This window comes from Lampetra planeri, chromosome 17 (assembly GCF_965212315.1).
Source record: "Lampetra planeri chromosome 17, kcLamPlan1.2.h2, whole genome shotgun sequence".
NCBI classification, from domain to species: Eukaryota; Metazoa; Chordata; class Hyperoartia; order Petromyzontiformes; family Petromyzontidae; genus Lampetra; species Lampetra planeri.
The window spans coordinates 3,993,358-4,019,278 of NC_136123.1; the positions used below are offsets into that span (position 1 = coordinate 3,993,358).

The 25,921-nt window shown below is 43.5% G+C and overlaps 1 protein-coding gene across 3 annotated transcripts in view; it reads left to right on the forward strand.

The window, feature by feature from the left end:
• The window catches only part of LOC144723278 (teneurin-3-like), a 469,866-nt gene that overhangs the window by 335,139 nt on the left and 108,806 nt on the right, over positions 1-25,921 (forward strand). For all 3 annotated transcript variants that reach the window (XM_078601881.1, XM_078601882.1, XM_078601883.1), the window contains 2 exons: positions 482-653; positions 7,339-7,440. In XM_078601881.1, the coding sequence (XP_078458007.1) occupies positions 482-653; positions 7,339-7,440 (274 nt within the window). The remainder of the gene's footprint in view (positions 1-481; positions 654-7,338; positions 7,441-25,921) is intronic.

Consider the following 25,921-nt stretch of genomic DNA (forward strand, 5'->3'; position numbering starts at 1 on the left):
CAAGAGGGATACTACCGTTGCAAATAAGTGGGCAGTGACAAAAAAAAAGATAAAACAAAAGGTGTTGTTAAAAGATTACAAAAAAAAAAGTTGCACCGGAGAAGATTGTAGGGCTGCTTTTGTAAAAACTGAAATTGATCATGAAATACCAAAGCCCCAATCGTGGATTGGAAACACAGACAGAGATGGAGAAAGTGGAATAAAATCTGAAAAGTACACAGAAAAATCACTGAGAGGCCCTTGCTTGAAATTGCACTGGGTGGCAGTGCAGGAAGACGACATGGATCAACAAAGAAAAGACGACGACTCGATTGCCAATATGTTCGGAATGTCTGTGTGTGTGTGGCCATCCTCCACAGCGTGGTGCTGGCCACTCACCCCCTCTTGTGCCGTGCTGGCCTTCATAGGTGCTCGCTAACAGCACTTGCCCCAACAGTCTGTTGAGGCTATACGGGAGATTTTTGTCTTTGTCCCCCCGCAGTACGACTTCGTGGAGGTGCTCGACGGCAAGCGGCTGGGCCGGGCCAGACGGAGTGCCACAAGCAGCCCCCACGCTGGCTTCACGCAGTACCTGCAGGCCGGCGTTTGGCACCTCGCCCTCTACAACGACGGCGCAGACAAGGAGCACGTGGCCCTCGCTGCCAACGTCGCAGGTCAGAGGCCTTAACTTTCGTTTTTAAATCCTTTATATTAAGTTCGCTTGCTTGCTTAGGACCGTGCAAATCTTTCGGTCGTTTTTTAACCCACTTCCCGTGATCCAATCGAGCTGACATTTTCCACACAGACTCGTTGTGCGTGACAATTAATGTTCGTGAAAATTTGTTTCAAAAATTTTACACTTTTTAGGACAAAAATATTATATTTAATTACCAATTGCTTAATGGTGCAATGCAATCACCTGACCCATAGGTGGCAGCCATCTCAAGCCAGAGGACGAGAGGACTCTAGCCGCCACGCATGTAAAGGATTTATAGTGAAAAACTTTGTTTTTACTGGTTATACTTATTTTATAAATATTTTTTATCACGTTGCCAAATGTGTCCGGCTACAGAGCGCAAACCACGACGTCGGCAGGGGGCCACAGAAACTTTGCGGGCAGAAGTCCGTAAAAACTCTACGCTCCGGGGGTTTAGAGGAAGGGGAGAAATTTGGCTCACTACCCCACCTAGGTGGGGACTGCAAGCGGGAGGAATGCACTTTTATACGGGGAGGGGGGAAGATAAGGGGGGATCAAAAACGAATGCAAATATATTGACAGATACCTGTGACCAAAACACCCATAATGTGCCCAATCTTGTCAGATCTCAGAAGCTATGCAGCTTTTGAGCCTGTACAGTTCTTGTACAGGCTCAAAAGCCTGGGCTGCAGGGCTACGTGGTTGACAGCACAGGACCATGCAGGGAATTTAATTGTTCTGCTGTAGCTTTATGTTCCAACCTCTCTGCTGGACATCTTCACTGCACCGAACAAACATGGTGAGGTATGCTTAATCATGAACCCCATGAGCTGCGATGCTTGCGGAGGCCCTAATCCAGCATTGGATTGGGGAGGAAACATCACGAGAATGTTGATGGCAAATGATCGAAACCAATGATGAATTAGCGGGAAATGGAGGGAACACGTCCAAGAGGATTGCCACCCTGGAGATGGAGCGAAGAGATCAATGCTTGTGTAGTGAGTTCAACTGAGTCGCAGACGTACTCTTTGGAGGCAACACATTAATTAATACCAACACACGGGGTAACTGCCCCTTAACAGAATAACAACCTATGGTGGTGACCACCAGGCTAGCTACACTAGTTACAACGTAACGAGCTACTACGGACCGGACCACAGCTCGGTTGCAGGTCCACGTGTTGGAGACTCGGTAGAACGTAGACGACGGTTTCTTCAGGATGAACAACAGCGCCGGTCCCTCTGGGGGACCCGGCTTATATCCTCTGCGGCGGGGCCGGCTCCGCCCCAGGCCACGCCCACCTTCCAGAATCCCTCGAGCAGGATCTCGATCCGGACCACGTGACCACCCCCAGCCCCCACTTGGGGCCCCTCTGTAGACTTACTCGTTGGTTCTTTCGGTAAAGTCACGTATAAAGAGAAAATAATAAATTAAATACTAGCATACGACGTTTCGATTGCAACACAAGCAATCATCAGGTATAAATGAAATAGAAACACAAATCTAGTATACTTAGAAATGTAATGTAATACAACAAATTAAGTATATACCCCTCTGTAGACTTAACCGGTCACGTGTCCTCTTGGGTCAACCAGTGTGCACGGCCTTCAGTAACCCCTTCCCTATGGCCAGCATTCTCACAGCCGATCCTCTAGGGCTGGCATTGCACGCCGAGCGTGATGGCATCCGGCGCTGTCAATCAGCGCTGAGCGAGCCCCTCTAGGGCCGGTACTGCACCCACATCACAGCGGTGTCTGCGATGTCAAGACACCGCACGCCGTGCCTCTCTGGGGCCGGCATACACAGTGACATCCCGCGATGTCACCACACTTGTACAGGGTCTAGATGGATTGCAGCTCCGAGCGAACATGATCATCCGGTTTGCCCCCCCCCCCCCCCACATTTAAAAGCATGCGTTTCGAGTATTTGGCTGCTATATATTTCCGCATGATAAGCCACTTTATTGAGCTCTCATTAATGGCAAGGTCGCTTCTGAAAAAGAGCTGTATAGCTCAGTGAGCCTTACCTGGCAAAATAAAAACAAATGTAAAAAACCACTAAAAACACATGGGATGGCAATCATTTGGGGAGTTCTTCACCCAGCAGCAGATAGATTAAGGCTGAAGACGAGGATTATTCTGCCTGGAGCCACATTTTATCACATTGTTTAAATAAGAATACGTTCCTTAATCAAATCGTGACCCAGAATCACGACAATTGAATTGCCATAGGGGTGATTCACTACATCCCTACTATATGTGTACGAAATGCTTAGGTGACCAACTTTTTTTACGCTGCGATGGCTAATTCGGCCAGTCCCTTAATTGATATGCATTTCTGGGCTAACTCGATAGCGTTTTATTTTATGCATTTATTTTCATTTTATACCTGGTTATTGCTCACACTGCAAACATTCAAAATACAATTTCTCAGCGTGGATTTCTCTTTTTTTTCCCAGGCGAAGAAATGGAAGTAACTCGTACAGTGATTTAATCACACCAAATTTGTGATTTGGTGGATAGTTGAATTTTTAATGAGAAACTGGCAGCAGCAAATATGAGGCAATTTGGATGACATATGAAAAACGTCTCTGAAAAGGAAGGATATTACCCACCTGAATTAATTAAAGGGATTAAGTGCAGCATATATTTCTCATAAAAAAGTAGCTGAGTCAGTGTGCTATAATTTGACATAGACATTCGTATTGAATTGATGTAGAATACTTTCTCAGGCAGATCACGGAGTTGATGAACAAGATAGCTGTCTTTTTCATTCTGTCAGAGTTAATTTAAAGAACGAAGTGACTACATATCTACATTTATAAATGTGGAGGAAAAAAAACAGAGGACCCGGAGAAAAATCCACGTGATCATGGGGAGAACATGCAAACTCCAAATATACAGACATCAGCGTTGGGATCAAACCCCACGACCTCCTGTATACCAGGCGAGGTAGTTAACATATCACCAATGTAGCACCCAGCCATGGTGGCAGCGCCCATTACCTCCCGTCCAGTGGCACATGTGGACCAGAAAGTGAGACTTTTTCAAAACTAATTTCATACCGTTCGATGAGGTGAGCATTCGAGCGATAATCGGCAGGGTAACTGAATCCTTAAATAAGCAGATAGCCCAGCTCTACGCCAGATGATTGCTACATCTTCAGGCTTTTTAAGTCAACGTTTTAAATGTAAGCCAGTCATTAACACACACTACTTTTCCTTCACATTGCCACCATTCCTGATTTTTTTAAATATATAATTTACCTTTTAACAATGCGTGATTATGTCTGTCGTAAATATTTGTGGTTTACCAATGTATGATGTTTTGGAGTCATCCGCAGTATTATAGTAGCTTCTTCTTGGTTCTTTCGGTAAAGTCACGTAGAATGGAAATAATAAAATAATAAAAATAAAACATAATTAAATAATTCTCACGACGTTATTATGTTTTATTTTTATTATTTTATTATTTCCATTCTACGTGACTTTACCGAAACAACCAAGAAGATGAATCCCTGCAGTCACGAAAGCTTTAAATCGGAAGTATAGTAGCTGTTTGAGAAGATCACTTTCCTTAATTTGTTTTGAGAGGAGGTTACTTGACCCCTCTTGCTTAATTAACATAATTGTCCAAGGCATTAGCACGTTGAAGAGTACGTCAAATATTCACTCAATTACTGAAATTCAGTGAGAAGATAATTAGGTGAAATAGTTCTTGCTAGAGGGAGACCTCGGTAACCGTAGAAGGATGATAACATTAGACAGACAGAAAAACTGCCGTCCAGAACTCCATCGAGCAAGTGAATCAGAGCCGTAGTCTCCAGGCCAGCAGCGCACTCAGCATTTCTCTGCAAAGTACTCTCAGTTTTTAAGACCAATAAGAGCGTCAAGGGAAATTAGATGAATGGAGTCGACGAAACTTTTCTTTTTTAAATTGGCCACCTAAATCACGAAAAACTTGACGCGTAAACATAACGCACGCGCCTTGCGTGAGTCATCAGTGTCATCCCAACAAAAGCACATTGCAGTTTTATTTATAATTCTTACAGTGCTCGCAGTTTGCCAAAGAAACCTGCTTCACGATGATAAAATGTGGCGCAGCTACTTTCGAAGCGATGCGTATGTGGCACGTTGGCCGGAGTCGAACCATTAATTCTTGCAGATATCTTTTCTCGATCGATGTGCGAACGAGTTTTGACAGGGACAAGCTTGTCCACGGTATAATGAAAACAATGGAAGATTTTGCTCCTCTGAATTATTGAGCGTCGCCGGCTGCCCCAGAGCCTTGCTGAGATTAATTGCTTTTGACAAGTCTCTCACATCATTTAGCGGAGAGGAGGGGTGTCATTCTCACAGATGTTTCCATCGGTCTTATTGTGTGAGATATAGATATATATCACTCTTCCATGTGTGCTGTAATTTAAGCAAGTTTTTTATGATAAATCCATGTTATTCGGTATAGCGGGGCGGGGGGGGGAGGAATTTAATTGGTGTTCACTAAAATTACGACATTCTTCTCACGAGTTATATATGATGAGATCTGAGTTTGGGGGAGGGGGGAGTGTGGGGGGGAAGAAATAATGGTCCCTATGAAATGATTGCCAATCTGGCAATAGCAAAATTTTGACTTCCACATAATGAGTGAACACTGCACGCTCACTTAAAAGAGATAACGGAGGGGACTAAATGATTGTAAAGGGCATTTACCATATTGACCACACCCTGACAGAATTGCCTTGAACGTGCCACCGATTATATTCTTATGTATATTTTTGTTTCATTAGAATATTGTTCATCTGAATTGATGCCACACATAGATACCATTGTCAACACATTCTTGTTTGTATGCGTATCACACCCGTGTGCGTATCGGGATGATGCATTTTCTTCAGTACTTTGTCTTATTCATCTTCGTGCTCATGATGGCATGTCGCAAAAAATGTAAATTGCAACAACCGTGACAGTAAAAGCCTAAATATAAGCAAGAGCAGAATTGGGAATGGGTTTTTTCAGCTTTTTTGTATGAAACGAATTCCCTCAAACCATTTTGTTACGTATGATTTTTTTTAATCATAAAAAACCTCTTGACATTCAACTGTCCTGCATTGCCGAGGTTTCAGGGGTTTTTTTTGTCGGTGGTCTAACAACTGCAGAGCTCAAGGTGAACAGGACTTGGCTTTAAGCGCACTCAGAAACCCTTTCAAAATTTTACAATTGTTCATTTGTCACACGCACAAATTTGGCAGACAGGTTCACATTATTCACAGGTCACACCTTTTCATCAGACACATCCCATTTAAACGTGCGCACGCATTTGCATAGAGAGATGTACATATGTTGGCACGAGTTATAGACACGTGTCTGTACGTACATTGTGCATACATATTCAATTACAAAAAAACACACACGGCCACATTTGCATGAGCAATGTAAAGCCGTTGTAACGGATGTGTTCAAATGGTACACAGTTCCGCGAGAACGGGCAAGCGCGATTTTACTTGAAGCCTTTTAATCTACGAAGGCTGATAATTAGGTGCCGAGTAACATTTTATGTCGGACTACATACAAGTGAAAGATATCGGCGTGAGATTATGACTTGTCAAAACGGCCTTCGTGGACGTTTGTGTACAAAAGCAGATCCTATCCATCGCTTGTAACTGCAGGGAGCTCATAAAGGTATCATCCATCATTACAGAATTATAATTTGACCACAGTTCGAGTGAGGTCAATCAACCTCAAAGACAAAGATTCGCCTATATAGCCTTATGACACTGTCAGAGCAAGTGCTGTTAGCGAGTAGCACCTATGAAGGCCGGCACGGCACACGAGGAGGTGGGTGGCTAGCACCACGCCCGGCCGCCTTTGTCTCAACAGCGGTGATGTTCACATACCGCAGATTGTAAATGTTGTAGATTTGCTCTCCAACACACCGGTGTGCTGTACTAGTGAGGAATTGGCATGTTCTGTTTACGTGACAAACCTTACTAATTGGCTGTGTCGGGTGGTGGCGGGTTTAACGACACATTTATATATTTACGAGATCGAACCCAAAAAAAACCTGTATCATGGATACCACACCAGGTACTCATTTAAGGCTGAATCGACCTAGGGGAAGCCCAGGACCGGTTCAGATAATTGTCACTGGTGTTGGCCATGAACGAAAATCGAACTCGGGTCACTGGGTTCATAGCGCAGCGTGCTAACCGCGACACTACCACAAGAAAGACACACACACATGATAGGGGGCAGACACTGCATACACATAGCCACCATGGCATGTGTGCTGTTGATGATCTCTCAAGCATTTGGTTGAAACAGCTCAAGTATGTGAAGGACACCTCTGCCAACATCTCAACAACAACATTCAAACTTGCGGTCGTAATTGCCGTGCAGGTTTCTTTTCGCGGTTTGTGCCGCTCTGCGCGACGTTTCGCTCAACAGCCTCAGCGTCGCAAAAACGTCGGCCATCGCAGCGAACAAGACGGCAACTGCCCGAAAACAGCTACCGGCCGTCTTTTAATATTTGCGTACCGGATTGCTCCGCTTGCAACCCACGCCACTGTGTTTCTTCCACGGTTGCCGATGCCTCAGCAAGTGCCCCCACCGCCGTCCCCTGCTGCTGTTCCAGCAGACACAGTCGGCTTTGTTGCTGTTCCAGCAGATGCAGTCGGAGGTTGTCCTGGAGGCTGCCACGGCAACGGGGTGTGTCTGGCTGGGATCTGCCACTGTAACCAAGGATTCCTGCCTCCGCACTGCTCGCGAGGTGAGGCCGGAGAGGGCACCGCGGCCTGCCGCCCCCTCCCCTTCCCAGCACTTACAGGCCAAGGGGCAAGTGGTGCCCGCTGGAAAGTTTGGCAGCTTCTACACTCGGGGCCGGATTTATGCAATGGGGGGGGGGGCTTTAGGGGCTTTAGCCTGGGCCCTTGGATGTTGAGGAAGGGGATGAGGGAAAAAATGTATAGACCGCTTTACAATGGTTGAAACGTAATGCTGTGGGAATAAGAATAGGTTTTCACCCTTTCTGGCAAATTAAACAGGTGTTAAGATGGCCAAACACCAAATGGATACCTTTTGCAAGTAATCAAGCCTGCATTAACACTGTGATCCTAAAGTGTAATTACATCCATAGCATCAGATGTGTATTGCTACCAGTTACGTGCCGAAATTAAAATATTCTCGTTTGCTTTAACTTTGATGTAGCTGTCCAATTCGGAACCTCACATTTCAGACCAAAAGGGGAAAAAGCCAAGGTATACATAGCAATGGGGTATTTGGCATTGGGCACGCGTAGTGGTAAACCAGTAAAGGGAAGGAATTTAATATACAAAGAGGGGTCTCCGAAACTATAATAACCCCAGGCTGCCATCAAAGTGAATCTCGCTCTGTCTACAATAAAAATGTTCCCTCCTGCCAGAGTTTCCCCAAAGTGCCATCGCATTGTCATCAGTGCATCTGATTGGTAGTCTGTTGTGTGCATCAACGTCACACCTAAAGACCACACAGATTCCTCCTGGCGTTGTTTTCACATGAAGTGTACATATCCAAACTAGGTAGGAATCTCTCTTCCTGTCCTGCCCGTTTAAAAAAGATCACTGGGTCAACAAACTCCCTGCAGCAGCAGCAGTTCTCCACTGTTGGAAATAATAATATCCCATCGATTTTGTACGTTTCCATGTCATTCCACTCCATTTTAGTGCCTCGTCCTCTACACCATCACTACATCTTTTTCTCGATCGTCCTCTGTCTATGTTACCTTCCACTTGCATCGGTCTGACATTACCATGTAATAGCAGTCTGCATTCATCAATTCTCGATGTTGTTGTTTGAATACGTACTTGGAAAATGTGCACTTCCTGCAGTGTGTTTATATGTGTGTGTGGAGCAGTGGCTTTAAATGAAAGGTTTGAAATATGGGTGCTTATCTTCTTGGTTCTTTCGGTAAAGTCAGGTCTGTCTTTCCGACAGACCTGTTCTTCACCTGAGGACGGCTGCTTGCGTTGTGGCCGAAACGTCGTGAGAATTAATTTATTATGTTTTATTTGTATTATTTTATTATTTCCCTTCTACGTGACTTTACCGAAAGAACCAAGAAGATGAATCCCTGCAGTCACGAAAGCTTTAAATCGAAATTTATGGGTGCTTAGTTTAGGTGCCTCAATGTACGAGTCATTTCACATTTGTTTGAGTGCAAGGCCACTTTCAAAGTAAGTGACAATGATCCATGAGCACCAAGCAATTATCAATTTGCATCACTAATCTGTGAAATCATTTTGAATTAAAGCTTTCGTGACTGCAGGAATTCATATTCTTTGGGTCTTTCTGTAAAAGTCACGTAGATAGTACTCTTTGGTTCTTTCGGTAAAGTCACGTAGAAAATAAAATCAAATAATAATAGAACACGACGTTTCGATTGTAACACAAGCAGGTAAGAATGAATGATAAAACACGGACACGGAAACAGCATAGGCAGACACACATGCAGAGAGACACACACAAAGACACACCGAGCGAGACACACACCAAGACAAACAGAAGTACAATGAATCTGTGCCGAGGCCTTAAATAGAGATAGGGGGAGGGGTCGGGGCAGAGAGAGGACTGGGGAGGTGGGACCAGCGGACAAACGAGGGGACAAGGAGGGAGCAGTGCGGAATTCTGGACCACAGTGGCCGGAGGAGAGACAATGGTTTAGAGCAAGAAAATCGAAAGTTTGAGAAAGCAAATTTACACCATTGGAACCTCCTTTGCCAGTAGCAAAATATGATCATTGTTTTTTTTACCCTTTTATCTGGCAACAAAACTGACACCTTTTTTACAAGGAGTCATGTTTGCATTGACCACAATACCTGCGGTCGGAATGCAAACAAAAAACACAACTTTGATAATGTATGCACTGTCCTTGAAATTGATTGGTCCACACCCGAGACAGCTTTTCTTTTTTTAGCTTTTTTTAGAAAGCAAATTTAGTAAAATAAAAAAAAATTAATGCAATGTAACACAGAGGGTCGGTTAACACACAGTTAACGCATAGCCCGGTTGATTAGTGTTCTTCCAAAGATTGCTAAATTAGAAGTAAAGTGTGATAAAACACAGACACGGAAACAGCATAGGCAGACCCAAATGTGGAAAGAGACACAACACAAAGACACACCGAGCGAGAAATAGGAAGTTTGACAACAAATTTAGCTAAATTAGAGAGTGTAATGTAATGCAACGCAGAGAGTCGGCTAACACACAGTTAACGCATATCCTGGTTGATTAACGTTCTCCCAAAGATTGCTCAATTATAAGTAAAGTGTGAGTTGTGAGTAAACCCTCCCCGTAGAGGTGGTTCAAACTAGATTTGAAGCTTTTGTGACTGCAGGAATTACTCTTTGGTTCTTTCGGTAAAGTCACGTAGAAAATAAAATGAAATAATAATAGAATACGACGTTTTGGTTGCAACACAAGCAGCCATCATCTGCATGTGTGTCTGCCTATTCTGTTCCCGTGTCTGTGTTTTATCATTAATTCTTACCTGATGATGGTTGCTTTTGTTGCAACCGAAACGTTGTATTCTATTATTATTTGATTTTATTTTCGTGCAGTCACGAAAGCTTCGATTCACGTAGATAGGTTCAAAGAAAATAACAAAAAACTAGGATGTTTCGATCGCAACACAGGCGTTCGTGTTGTGATCATAACGTCGTAGTTTTTTTTTGTTATTTTCTTTGAACCTGTCTACGTGACTTTACCGAAAGACCCAAAGAATATGAAATCTGTGAAAATTAAAAAGTTAAAGTGGTGTCAAATTGCTTGTCCGTTTATGACAAGACAGTGTTTTTTTATCACTAAACTCAACTTAGACAGGTTGTGAAACGGTTTGGGATACATCGCTGCAGATGTGACAAGATCTGAAATCGCTGCAACCCTCAAAAGCGCTAAGATACCAGTCAGCAACATCAGTAAGGAGGAGCGCTTTGAGTTATTTCAATAAAAAAAGATGGAAAATATCGTCATCCTCTCAGTCGACAAGGGTAATGCCACGGTCATCATGGACAAAAACGTGTACAATAGCAAAATTCAGGACCTACTTAATGATAGTCGCTACACAAAGATTAAAAGAGATCCTACCAACTGCCTCGTTACAAAAACGAACAGTATCATCTTTGATTCAGCTTCATTAATTGAACAGACCAAAACGTTTTCCCTAAAACCTTCTGCTGCTAGACCACCCAGACTATATGACTTACCAAAAATCCATAAAGAAGGTACACCCCTTCGTTCCATCGTCTCCACCACTGGCTTACCCACCTACAAACTGGCCCGATATCTGTCTGAGACCTCACAGCCATTCGCTGGTAAGACCACCTCTTCTGTACTTAACTCAGCTCACCTGGTATCGTCAATTAAAGACATTTCACTGTCCCCAGGTGACTTGCTCATGAGTTTCTACGTAGGTTCTTTGTTCATCAAGGTTCCTGTGCCCGATACCATTGCAATAATTCAAGATTTGGTCCAACACAGACTGAATGCTGATGTACCAGCCCTGGTGAGACACTGCCTCACCAATACATACTTCACCTGGAATGGAACATTCTACAAACAAACTGAGTACACTCCAATGGGTTCTCCCTTATCTCCGGATGTGGCCAACATTTACATGGAAAATTTTGAGACGAACGCCATCCAGGCAACCACTCTACGCCCGTCCTTTTGGAAGAGGTACGTGGATGGCACGTTTGTCATCTGGCCACATGGCCGACCAGCTCTGAAACAATTTATCAAACACATTAATTCCATACACCCAGCCATCTAATTCACCATGGAGGTAGAAAAGGATGGTATGCTACCCTGCTTGGATGTTTTAATCAAAAGGAGACCAGATGGCTCAATGAGCCACTCTGTCTACATGAAAGTAAACTATACTGATACCTACTTAAAACCTGATTCCCACCACCATCCATCCCAGAAGAATTCCCTCATCGAAATGCTACACCATACAGCTCAATGTATCTCCAACCATGAACACCTGACCAGTGAACTCAAACACGTACACTGGGCTCTCAAGGCGAATGGATATTCTGACTACACAATCCGCAAAGCCATCAACTCAACCGTGAGGAAGGAGCCATCTGAAGATCCATAACACTGTCACCTTACCTTACATTGCAGGGATAACCAAAAAGATTTCCAAAATCTTGAACAAACACAAGATCCAGGTCCGATTTAACACAGTACACAACATTCGTGACCTGATCCCATCTGTGAAGGACAAGACCCCTGACATGCAGTATCCCAGCGCCTACAAACTAAGCTGTACCTGTGGCAGCAGTTACATTGGGGAAACCAAACGACATGTCTCAGACTGTGTTCGTGAACATAAGGCAGATCTGAAACATGGCAGGACCAATACTTCTGCCATAGCTGATCATTACTTTAATGCGGCTGGCTCATGTGAAATAGATTTCTCTAAAACGATGGTACTTTGCAAGCCGACTGGCTATCAACAGAGATTCGTTCACGAAGCCATCCATAAATACAGACACAATTTCAACCGAGACGACGGTTTTAACCTCAGCAATCATTGGCAAGATGTCATCAACCACTTTGGGTCATGATTTGAATTTGTGTTTCCTTGTCAACCTTGTCAACCTCCACCGTCAGCAGTGTGAATGGGCGTAGCGAAGTGCATTCCCCCCCCTCCCATCTCTACCCCTCCCCCCTCTCTCTCCCCCTGTCTGTGAAAGGCCTGCTCGCGCAGGCCTTTCACCCGCCCACTCACTCTGGAGCCCTTATAAGCAGCTGCGTTTGGAAGCTTGCCCCCTCTTTTCTCTCCACCTGAAGAAGACCGCTTGTGTTGCGATCGAAACGTCGTGGGATTTTATGCTTTTAATTTTTATTTTTGTTCTCTATCTACGTAACTTTACCAAAAAAACTAAGCATATAGGTTGTGAAACAGTGCTGGGGTATGTTTACATGCGTCGTGAGTCTTTCAGAGACACTATTTAGGAGACAACAACGTTTATTCTACACTTTATGCAACACCATTACACATGGGACTAAATACACCTTTTCTATCTTGATTTGAAGCTTTTGTGACTGCAGGAATCCATATTCTTTGGTTCTTTTGGTAAAGTCACGTAGGTAGAAAAATAAAATAAAAAAATAATATATCACGACGTTTCGATCGCAACACAAGCGGTCGTCCTCAAGCGGAAAAAATAATCCAGCAGTGGAACTGCTGAACCAGGAAGAAACACAGCAAGAGAGCTGTTACAACAAGATGTTATATATGTGGTGAAGGGCAAGCAGGCGGGGTCTGAGCTGGAAAGGAATTTCATCCCTGCAAGCAAGCACGTCAGTTGTGTTAATAAGGGAGATTAGGGAGAGAGATTAGGGAGAGAGATTAGCATGAAATGAGCTTCCGTCGCCGTGTAAGAGTATCACCCCCACATATGCGCACAACAGCAGTGTTGATGGGAGATTAGCACTATGTTGATGAGAGAGATTCGGCAGATAGATTAAGGTGATTAGCAGGTTAATATCATGTCTATGTGTAACACAAGATGTGGCACTGCCAACTGCACCGTGAGAGACAAGCGCGTCCACGCAAGAGAATCACCGCAACGGTGGTCACGCCAGTGAGACACACAGCCCATCACACAGCCAGAACCATCGATACATCGGGTAGAGGTGGCCATGTTAGTGAGACCAGCCCGTTAATGCAGAGGCATCTAACAGGGCAATGCAACTCAGAGAGTCGGAGATAACAGCCAAACGGAAGGGAAGAATGGAAGCACCACAGCAAGTTACGACTTTGCTTGGTTAACGTCCTTCCAATGATTGCTCAGCTTATACCCATCTTCTCGGTTGAAATTGTCTCTGTGTTTATATATCTGGATGGCTTCATGGACAAATCTTTGATGGTAGCCCGAAGGTTTTCAGAGTACCTTGGTCTCGGAAAAAACAATATCGTGCGAGTCCACTGCGTTATAACAATGATCAGCCACGGCAGAGGTATTGGTTTTGCCGTGTTTCAAATTTTCCTTGTGTTCGCGAACACGGTCCAAGACATGTCGTTTCATTTCCCCAATATAACTGCTGCTGCAGTCACAACTTAATTTGTAGACACCAGGCTATTGCATGTCAGGAATTACATCCTTCACAGATGGGATCAAATCACGGATTTTGTGTACTGTATTGAATCGGACCTGGATCTTGTGTTTGTTTAAGATTTTGATGGTTTTGATTGGGTCCTCAGATGGTTGTCTCCCCATGGTTGGGGATACAGCTTTGCGGATTGTGTGGTCTGAGTATCCATTCAATTTGAGGGCTTGGTGTATGTGCTCCAGTTCACTGGCTAGGTGGTGCTGGTCGGAGATGCAGCGGGCCCTATGGTGTAGTGTTTTGAGGAGGGAGTTATTCTGGGCCGGATGGTGGTGGGAGTCAGGCTTTAGATAGGGATCCGTGTGGGTGGCTTTCCTGTAGATGGAATGTTCCAACGAGCCATCAGGCCTCTTCTCGATCAAAACATCCAGGAATGGTAGCTTGCCATCATTTTCTACTTCCATGGTGAATTTGATGGATGGGTGTATGGAATTGATGAAAATTGGTTGAGTGCTGGCTGGCCATGTGGCCAGATGACGAAAGTGTCATCTATGTATCTCTTCCACAGAGAAGGATGTAGGGTGGATGTCAGGATGGCAGCTGTTTCAAATTTCTCCATGAAAACATTCGCTACCACTGGTGATAAGGGAGAACCCATAGGGGTACCTTCATTTTGTTTTTAAAATGTACCATTCCAGATGAAGTAAGTGTTGGTAAGGCAGTGCCTTACCATTCTCACTCTTGTTAGGCATAGGGCCACAATACACCTATTTATCTCGCATATGGGATAACTATAATTGGGTCAGAGCAGCTAACGTGCTGCCGGACCCACGATGACGTAGAAGTAGCACTTGGGTTCCAATTCATCTGCAGACAGCCTCGATCGCATATCGGGGCTTCCCTTTTATCTCTCTCAGCGCAGCCTGGCTCCATCCTCGGCCGCGCCTACCTCTGGAGTATTCCCGACGGCTCTAGGCTACACCACACCTGTTCCCTCTCTGGCTCCGCCCTTAACCACGCCTCCTTCGGGACCTCTCCAGACGTTCTCAACTACTCTTCCCATGTCCCCTCGTTCACCTTTGGCCCACATTACTCACCCTGGCCCATCACGTGCTTAACCTGTTGCCGGGGTAACTCGTCCTCACATGCCTTCCCCGACCGCCAACCGCCCCCACCACAGTCTCCCAGTGGCCGACTCTGCGGCGATTACCTGCGGCGCTAGCGGAGGCTGTTATCCCCTACTCTTATTATTTGGTTCTTTCGGTTAAGTCACGTCTAAAGATAAAATAATAAATTAAATTAAATATTGTATTCTATTATTTAAATATTGTATTCTATTATTTAATTTAATTTATTATTTTATCTTTAGACGTGACTTAACCGAAAGAACCAAATAATAATTCCTGCAGTCACGAAAGTTCTAAAATTAAGATCCCCTACTCTGTCGGTATGACTCATCTTGCTTTCTTCTGCGAGCACCCAGTACCATGCCCCTAGTGGCTGCACGGTGTTAGTCTCTGCCCATTTCTACGGCACTTGGCGCTACGCACCGTAGTGATCCATTTAACATCACTACACATGTACTATATCACCTCTATGGCACATTCCAAGGACCCACAAATCTGTGCTATAAACACAAGTGCAAAAAATTGTCAGCAATCGTTGGAATTATATCCTCGCAATTGGGTATCAAAATATTTGCTCTTTTATTGTATTCGTCACGCATCTGCGCCAATTATGACAATGTAAGTAGGTTGACCATTTCCATCTTCAATAGATTTTTGACCATCCAGTGTCGAGAATATTTTAATGGGCACTCCTGCGGTTTGTTGCCAACATATTTTGGTTCGTAATTTAGTGAAAAGGAGTTCAAGTTTCAAGTTCATTTATTAGGTATAGCCCTGTGAGCCATTCGGCTCTTGAATCGGGTGCAACCGCAACAAACAAGAAAACAAAAACATGAACAAAAAACATCTTAAAGTGAATATGTGACTAAGTGCAAACAAAAAATCCAAGAAAAGACAGCAAAATATTGCAGAAAAAAACACCGTACACCAACGCTGTGTGCAAAAATCACAGGAAAACAAATGGTGTAAACTATCATGAGTGCAGCTGCTTTTAATTTGGCAGTTAGAAATGCCAGATATGCTGTCATAACCGTGGGCGATGCAAGTGATGTTGTAGTTAATAATGGGTGCCGTAGAAGTATGGTAATGACACTTAAAGAAAGATATGGTGATTAATTGCAATGAAATTTTGAGTAATTAGGTGCTGTATATAATGGGCATTTATAAATAAAAGTTGTGCCAGTATATTGGCTAGATAGTATACTGTGTTATGCCAATTAGTCTAAAATGTGTTTTTCCATGTTTTTTATTTGAACCTTCTGATTTTTTTATTCTCACAAGTACATTCAATGATGCACGCCATACGACTGTATATAGTTTGAATGACTTACATTTAGGCTACTGCATTTTTTTTTTATATTTTAACATGGGACACGTTCAAACAAACTTTTATTAACATAGCCATAATTTGATATGTAAAGAATAAAATGAGCATATTATTATTTAATCTGCTGTAGTTCATTTCCTGGATATAATTTAATATTTTGGAATGTGGTTTTTAATATCCGAGGCCAAAGACTTGCCTTTAAGCCTCATTTGAAGAAGTCTGTGCATTTAAATATACGTACATATGATTGAATGTTACTGCACTATAATAACAAGAGGTTGGTTTTTAACACTTTCCGACCAAAGTTGAAAGCGTTGATGTATTTTCTCTATCCGTCTGTGTATGTCTGTATCTGCATCAGTCTGTCTATCTGTAACATGGGGTCACGATTGATTTCGAAGAAGATCAAATACAAATTACATTCTATTATAAAGTTTACTTGCTATGAGGGATTTATTGTAGAACAAAAATAGTCAAATTGATCAAAGTGTTGACAAAAACTTGGCAATCAATAACGAGTCCTTATAAATAGATTAGTGCCTTTTTCAGTCAGAGTGATGACATCATTATGTGTGAAATCACGATATGATGTAATAACGTCTCATGTTATCAGAGGTGTGGACTCGAGTCATGTGACTTGGACTCGAGTCAGACTCGAGTCATGAATTTGATGACTTGCGACTCGACTTGGACTTGCATAACAATGACTTTGTCCCACCTCTGCATGTTATGTATACTGTGTGACGAATCTCGTTGGGAGGCTTCGAGCATATCATTATTATCGCGAGGACGAACGAATGTGGGAAAGAGTTACACATTCCATGCATTACACTGTTTGTTAAGCTTAAGGAAAACTATTTAAGGAGGAAAACCATGCATGTGCATGGATTTTGTCTCTTCGATGACAATTTTATTTATTTATATATATTTCGTTCTCAAAGCAATTCAATTTCTACTTGCATGCAAACATTTCTGCGAATATTGGAAGTTACGGATTTGTCAAGCGGCCACTGAAATAACATTTTGCAACATAGTTGCCAACATAAATATGCCTTGATAGGTTTTCTTTGGAGCGCAGACCTGCGGAATTTAAAAGAACGTGAAATAATTGCGCTTTTTGCTGGAATACTCTAACGCGTGCTGTGGGGCACCATGTTTGGGTTTGGTGTGCCGCGCGATATGCAGATGGCTCACAATACAGCACATTGTGAGTCATCTAAATAAGGAATAAGTACATGATCATTTACAATTTATACACTCTTGATTTGAAGCTTCCGTGACTGCAGGAATCCACCGTCCCACCTGAAGACGGTTGCTTGTGTGGCTATCTTAACGTCGTGATCTATTATTATTTTCCTACCTACGTGACTTTACCGAAAGAACCAAAGACAATGTACACGATACAATTACAGTGTTTGCATTACCTAAAATGCAACCTCATCTCAGGACCCTGCACAAAACAGTGCAACAATTGGTATCCTGGGGTAAGGAGGGATGTAAATACCTTTATTTTTTTAGTGACAGTGACAGTCATTCGTAGGCAGGGGGAAAAAGAGGAAGGTCGTCTGGGTTTGAATAGGGGCAAGGAGTCCAACAACGCAGATGGCTGGGGGAAGGGAATACCAGACTGCTGGGAACACAGAAAAGCAGATCGAGCGACCGGCCACTGAGCGGAATTTTACTATGCGTATGTCGATTAGGCCCAAAACTATCTATCAATACATTACAATTGGTTCGAATGCTGCTCACAATACATGACTAGAATTGCACGCGCAAGTAATCGATTATATGGAACTAATGCGCAATGTTACATTTTGTCTAACGGAGCAAACAAAACCACAACATGAGGCAAAAACCAAGACACAATATAAGCAAGATGGTAAAAATGAGACCAACATTATTGATCCTTGAGGCTAATCAATAATCTTATTATGGTTCAGGGTGGGTTTTTAGGGGGAAGAGGGGCAGTGTGGGTATGAACTATTATGTGGCCTATTTTTCTTTACCAACATGTGAGCAATGCACATCTTTACTACATATCTTAAAACCACAAGGTCACCTGTGTCCAATGTCAAATTCTCCCATTTTCTAAAGTGTGAATTGTGAATGCCAGGTCTGTTTTACACTTTATCAACATTCCGTTTCTTTGAGTTCGTGGTCTGGATAAGGCTGAGTGCTTTTGTGCGTGTTGTTAAGTCTAAATGTCATCGTTGAGTATTCATACACGGGCCATTTAGTAATAATTGTCCTTGATTCTTTTAGTTTGTTTCGTTCCTTCATATGACTTTCATCGATTGGCTCATACCTCGGGAACGTGCAAGTGATCTGGACATGTGTCGGTGAACTGAAGAACAAAATTGTGAGACCCAATTAATTCTGTAAATGCGGCTTTGGCCTTGGTTCAAATAGAGCACGGTGCGTAGGAAAACATTAACTCGCTGTCCTTGAGCAGCCCTAATAGAACCGATATAGGTTTTGCTTTGTGACGGGGAAGCCATTTACATTCTATTGAGGCGCAACAAGGCCTTCAGAAAATCACTTTTTTTTCTTTTCTGGGCGAGCCATACATTACAAAGCTTCTGTTCTCCTCCACCACTCGCGCGCACCTATTCACAATTCTTTGCACGCCTTTGTGGTCAGTGATTTGGAGGCCACTTGTTCATCGAGGGGGGGGGGGGGGTCAGCATTTCAACACGTAAGTGTCACAGAGCCCGTGCGCAAGCCGTCTGTAAAATGCCCGGCCTCCGTGCTGGGTTAAAAGAGGACGTCGCCTCGTTGCGGGTGTTATAAATAATATTAATAAGACTGTCGTGGTTAGTTATCATCGTTACACTCGGTCATCGATAATTATTGTCAACGCGAGCCGCGGTATCATTCGTCAACGTTATCCATTTTATCATCGCCGTTCTCTAAAATTGTCTCAAAAATTATTCGCGTTAAAATGCCTTTGATACAGAAACGATGCTATCAGCTGATTTCAAACAGAATGCTTCACGTTAAAATAATAATTTTAGATTGTCGTCATAAGTTATGCATATTTCAGTAACAATTGTGAACGCGCACAAAGCGCGTTTTGAAACGTGTCTTATTTGGGATAAAAATACATATCTTTAAATATGTATTCATTAATTCCCTCAGCTGGTCATTCTTCAAATTGCACATTCCCCCACCCATTTATTCGCGAGCACCTTTCCCCTCGACCCAACCCTGCTACGCCAACACGTTCTCAGACATTCCAGAACATACTCGCTCGCCTCATCCACGCGACTCTTGAGACACATCCACAGCCATCTCCTTCACACAAAGACAAAGATCCCCCGTGTAGCCTTAACAGACTGTAGGGGCAAGTGCTTTTAGCGAGCACCTATGAAGGCCGGAACGGTACACGAGGGGGTGGGTGGCCAGCAACCACGTCCGACCGCCTTTGTCTCCCCAGTGGCAATGTTTACACACCGCACCAGCTACTCATTTGAGGCTGAGTCGACCTAGGGGAGGCCCCGGGACCGGTTCAGATAATTGTCACTGATGTTGGCATTGAGCAGGAATCGAACCCGTGTCGCCGGGTTCAGAGCGCAGCGCGCTAACCGCTACACTATCGCTCCCCACTCTCCTTCACACACACACACACGTGCTCGCCCCCACAGCACACTGACGAAAAATCGGATCGTCACCCCACACGTAGGTGGTCACGCTCCGTTTATTATCCACCCACTCGCGGAGGCGGACCCTCATCCATGTCGAACTCAACGCCCTCCTTCCGCTCACCCACCTGCTCTCCTCCACCACTCTGCTGAATATGCCCAGCTGTTTAGCACACACAACCGATTTGCTCACCGGACTGTTAGCAAGCTTCCAAGCTCACTCACATGATTACACCAAGCCCCGCCTGGCCAGCTGTTGCTCCAACACTCCTTCTCATGGCCACGTGCTTTGAAGACATGCTCGGGTGCCATCTCATCACCGATTCACTCAACACTCTCGTCGGTGTCTCGTGCACGTGCCAGAGATTTCACACGAAATGTAGTCTCGTGTGAAGTTTCGTGCAAGATTTTAAGGCATGTTGTCAATTTTATTTCAATTCACTTTTCTGAAGGAGGAAGAAAAAAAAAGCAAGCAGCATAGATTAGCACAAAGCTCCGAATGAGCCACAATTCTTGAATTTAAATGGACCCACTGCGCATACACACTTGTTTATCAGGAGCCATTGCCACACTCTGAATGACTTCGACACAAACACACACACTGAATATTAAAGAAAACTTACCAATGATGCCGTCAGACAGCAGTTATCACGTAGACATGGTTGTAACTTACACAGCAACATTTGTCCAATATTGATCAAATATTAAACATTTGCGTACCAGATATTCATTTCGGTGACTTTTTCCCATTTGCCATGGCTTTGCAGTTCCATCACTCCACATATTTTACGTGTTTGGGCACAGAGATTATTTTGGAAGAAGTGTTGCCTGCCTCAGCAAACAAACGCAGATGAATCATCCGGAATGCCTTTCCAACTTAAATAACGCATCACTTTAACGTTGCGTACGTGCAGCACTGAAATTACTTGACATACTGAACTGTAGATCTCATGTAAGGTATGATAGTTGTTATCAAATTAATAACTTGCAAGCGAATGCGTGCTTATTGATTCTGTCGATTCCACCAACACCTCTGAACTTTAGAGACTTGCCGAGCGTACTGCCGTCTTGCTGTAGTGGTCTTTTCTAGAATGCTTCTAAATTTCGAAGCCACTCTGATCGGCATCAGAGAGAGTCTCACCACACCCACGCTCCCTTTCTGGCATACTATTCGCTGGCTCCACTATCAAATTCACCGACCACATCAAGTTCCTCGTTGTCACTCCCGACTCAACATTTTCCTTTGACGTCTACGTCAACCACATCGTCAGACCTTGACAACTAACACCTCAGTGCCCTCCATCTTTTACGTCCACTTATCACCTCCGAAATCGACAATACCCTTTCCCTGCAGCAAAGTAAGGCCTGGGCCTCGACTGTTACAGCTCCATCATTGTTCGACCAAGAAACTCCAATGCTTGCAATACATTCTCGTTCACGTCATCCTCGGCATCTGTGATCCTCGACTAGATTCCATCGCCTCCCTCCACTGCCTCCACTAACTTCCCATCGCCAGCAGGGTCAGCGACAATATTGCCTGCCTGTGCCACTGCGCCTCGCTTGCTGTCGCCCCCACCGTATCTTTCTTCTCACCCGTCACCCTGCACTGCAGCGCATGGTAGAGCTCTCCACGGCAGCGCAGCCTCGTCTCTACACCAAGGACCAGGGCCACGGCCACTGCCAGACGTCGTTTCTCCAATGCGGCCATCACTGTTGCACATTCGCAGCTTTTGATCTACACCGACCATTTAGGGACACTTCAAGGCCTCCGCCTCTTTCTTGAAGGCCGTTCTCTTTCTTAGAGGCCCCACCTCCTTAACCTGGTTTCGGAGTGACACTGAGCTTGGCTCCATGCATCAGAGTCATTCATTCGCAAACTGAAATTCGGTATGCGAACCGTTACACCATGACAGTAGTTAATGCAAATCAGTAAACATTTTGGTATCTGACTTTAACTGGCATTGGTAGAAATGTAAATTTAACACGTGCTTTGGCTTTGGGTCATTTACTCTGCTGGATATGCACTCCAACTTATTTCACTTCATGCCTTGCGCTCGCCGATTGAGCTGTAGCTGTCAGTCTCTGCAAACACGAGCACACACAGCAAGCGGGGTGCAATGCAAGCACAGTTAACGGGCTCTATTTCCAACAACATTCAACATAAATGTGTGATACTACATTGGCAGTGGGACACAAGCACACATAACAAAACAAATCAAACACACGCGTCATTAAAACTACCTTCTTAGCAGAGAGGTATGAAGGCAAGATACGTTGAGTAAATATATGATATAGAGATTGAGTGAATATTTACAAATCTGATGCTGAGTGGTCGATTTTTGGTGGGAATTCATAGTTTCTCATATTTAATCTTGCCTCTAAAAGTATATTTTTGACAAGTGCAGATTGTATTGGGGGGAGGGGGGGGAAGCACCAACTCCGTCCATGATGATATTTATTTATTTCGGCAAATGCAGTTTCCTTTACAAGGCATCCCTTTGTCATGTCAGCTGATGTTTTAATAACAAATAGTGCTGCCCTGTTGTGACCTTTTTGACGGTTGAGGTCAGTGTTCTTGACCATTTTTTTCCGTGACCAAAATATCACAAAGTTCTGCCTTTATAAAGGCCACAGAGATCATTGTATTATATAGTATGATGTTTGGCAGTTGTTGTTATTATAGTGGTCTTCAAGGTTTAAATCATGATGATTATATTTGAGCTTTCACAGCCATTCAAGGCATTCTTTTTGGTTGACTGCCATAGATTGGCCATTTTGTACGTCGTACAAAGCAACACAATATTTCACATTCGGACGGCCTAACGGTACAGAATAAGGTTGTTTTTTTTACAGAATGTATTTTCGATTTGGCGAGTCCTTTGGGAAAATGGGCTTGTTTTGTCACGTTCGTAGAATTGCATCTAGAGCTTGCAAGTATAAAAAATAAAATCATCAAAAACATGAATTGCGATCATAAACGCAACATTTCAACTGTTTTGTGAGCACACACACAACTCGGCCAGAGAATGTGAGGGCCTCTGACGCACGTGCGTGTGTGTCTTTGTGTGTCTGTTTGTTTGCTTTTTTCAGGACAGAGATAATGGATTTTTGTGTAAGCAAAAATGTTTGAGTTTTTAATCCTGTTTGCAAAGCTGAAAGAAATAGAAAAATAAGGGCTAATGCTCCCCGCACCATGCTGAGCGACGGGAATGTGATTCCATTCAAAGACTCGGGGACTCTTGGCACTACAGATTGACTTGCCTGCGGACATTGAGAATTTGCGTCTGCATATCACCCGTAAAATGTGGCATGGCATGTCTTTCCCTCTTAATTTTGCGTGTAATTTTCGTAAAGGATTGTCCTTTACTTGTTGTATTCACGTATTGTTTTTGTCCTTCAGAAGATGAATTATAAACGATTGCAATTACCATTTTCTCTGATTTTTTTTTTACACTTGGAAAATGTAATCTTAATGACAGTGTTTCGGTGAGATTTATATATTCAGCATCCCATTCCCAAGTAGATCAAATACTATTTTATGTTAATGAGCAGTTTATAATTCCTACATAAATGTAATGGGGTTGAAAAAATCAAAACACTAAAAAATTAAATGCATTTGACACTGTTTTGCACACGGGTTGTCACAAATTGCCTTCTAAAACATAAAAAGTATTGAGCAATATTGTTTCAAAATGTAAATTATAAAATAAGGCGTAGATGTCAAAACATATTAAGATGCAAATATAGTACACGGTGAATACCAAGTTTAAATTGGCCCTGAACACACACCCAAAAGGGACATAGCACAAGCACACACAGCATCCAAGCGTACCGCGAATTCAGCTTAGCAGCAGCATTTTGAATATAAATATACTCATCATCATCAACAGCCATGGTCAATCCACTGCTGGATTAAAGCCAGAGGTCGCAAACGGGTTTTGATTCCTTACCCGTCCCCGTACCCGGCCGCACCAGGGTCGCATATGGGTACCCGTACCCGTACCCGGCCGGGTACGGGTACCCGTTCCCTACCCGTACCCCTACCCTACCCGAAATGAGTGACAAACGTTTACTCATCAGTGACTCACGGCCTACCCGTACCCGGCCGCACCAGGGTCGCAAACGGCTACCCGTACCCGTACCCGGCCGGTTACGGGTAGCCGGGTATCGGGTAGGGTACGGGTATCGGGTACCCGGTTGCGACCTCTGATGAAAGCCTCAACAAGCCACCGCCACCTCTCGCGACCCTGCGATGAAAGCGGAATGCGTACGTCAAAATGTTTTGCTTTGCCTTTGTAAAATAATGAAGTGACGTGCAATGTAATTGTTGGATGACATTTATTAATTTCGTTTTTGAGGGGCATGACGGAATTTGACAGGCAACATATTAAATACGCTCAAACTGTATGAAACTGATTTATATTTATTTTCAGCTTCACAAATTTTCAGTTTTAGTCTTTAAATGACAATGCTTGCTGCTATTGTCATCAAACCATGCACTACTGAAGGGAGGTATTGGAAGTCCCCCTGCACCAAAGTTAATTTCACTTCTTTTAGCTTCATGATGTTTTTTTATTCTCATTTATGGCGTCGGTTGTTGAAAGTGTTCATTTTCAGATTATGGTAATTTCACTATTAGGTAACAATCGTGGCAAATTATATTTGAAAACAAAAGTGCGATGAATGTCATACATTTCAAAGACTACAACTGACATGTCTTAAAGTATACATGCCTAAATCTACGGTTATTATGCATCGTTACCTTGCCATTGTGCAGAATTCTATTTGGTGTGACTGACACTAAATGTTCATCGTGTCGTGTCCACGAAAAACAACAGTCAGAAATAATTATGATGTTCAAAGCCATGCAAAGGTGGAGCTTACCCATCTCCCATCAAGGCTTCCCTCCTGCCACTGTTGACCTCCACAGAGATCCCGTCCAGAAGGTCACGCTGAGCCGCAGTCTTTCTCTCTGTCTCCCTACAACACGTGGCAATGTGTTCCACTTAAAACCAGCTGGGATACCTGGATCGTATGGGCTAGTAGTGCTCCAATATAAATATTCGTCGCTAAAAAAACCTGTTTTTTAAAATATGTATATTGAACTTCTTTCGCACCGTACGTAGCCAACCATGCTAATCGGAGGTGTGCGGAAAGGACAGCACACTAAACACATGCTACCGTAGTTTAATGGGCTTCTCCTTATGAATGTAAATTATTATTAGACCGAACATACGACGGGTGCAAGTCCGTTGTGTTTAATGGTTAGCACACTGGTCTTGCAATCCAGAGGTCGTAGGTTCGGTCTCCCATTAAATCCCCTTGCCTGTCTCACCAGCAGTGTAAATAGGTAGACCACAGTTAGCTGATTCATCTTCTTGGTTCTTTCGGTAAAGTCACGTAGAAGGGACATAATAAAATAATACAAATTGCTGTCTTTCCGACAGACCTGTTCTTCACCTGAGGACGGCTGCTTGCGTTGTGGCCGAAACGTCGTGAGAATGATTTTATTATGTTTTATTTTTATTATTTTATTATCTCCCTTCTACGTGACTTTACCGAAAGAACCAAGAAGATGAATCCCTGCAGTCACGAAAGCTTTAAATTGAAAGTTAGCTGATTGTCAACTCTAGTGTGGTGAAGTAATTTGCAGGTATTCTGACGTCTTACAAGAAGACATCTCGCCTGCAAGCAAGAGTAGACCAGATGCCCTCTGGAGGTGCACCTCAGAGCTCGATCTCGTCGTGGAAGTCCTGCCTTCTGTGGCATGAGCAGGAAATTGCCAGGCTGCACTTTATTTGCAATTCAATAAAGAGGTGCTTAAAACCAGAGATGCAATGAGTCATTGGCAGCCAAACCACCGTACCAGCGATTTAATTAATTGCCATCATTCAGATTTGCGATTCAATTGAGCAATCATTAATTATTTAATTTGCATTTTGGTGACGTTTCTGCGTTTAGTGGTTAGAACCGGTGACATACCACATATCCAAGTAAGAATACTCACTCAGTCTCACATATGCAATTCAGTACGCATGTATTGAATTGATATTATTTGAT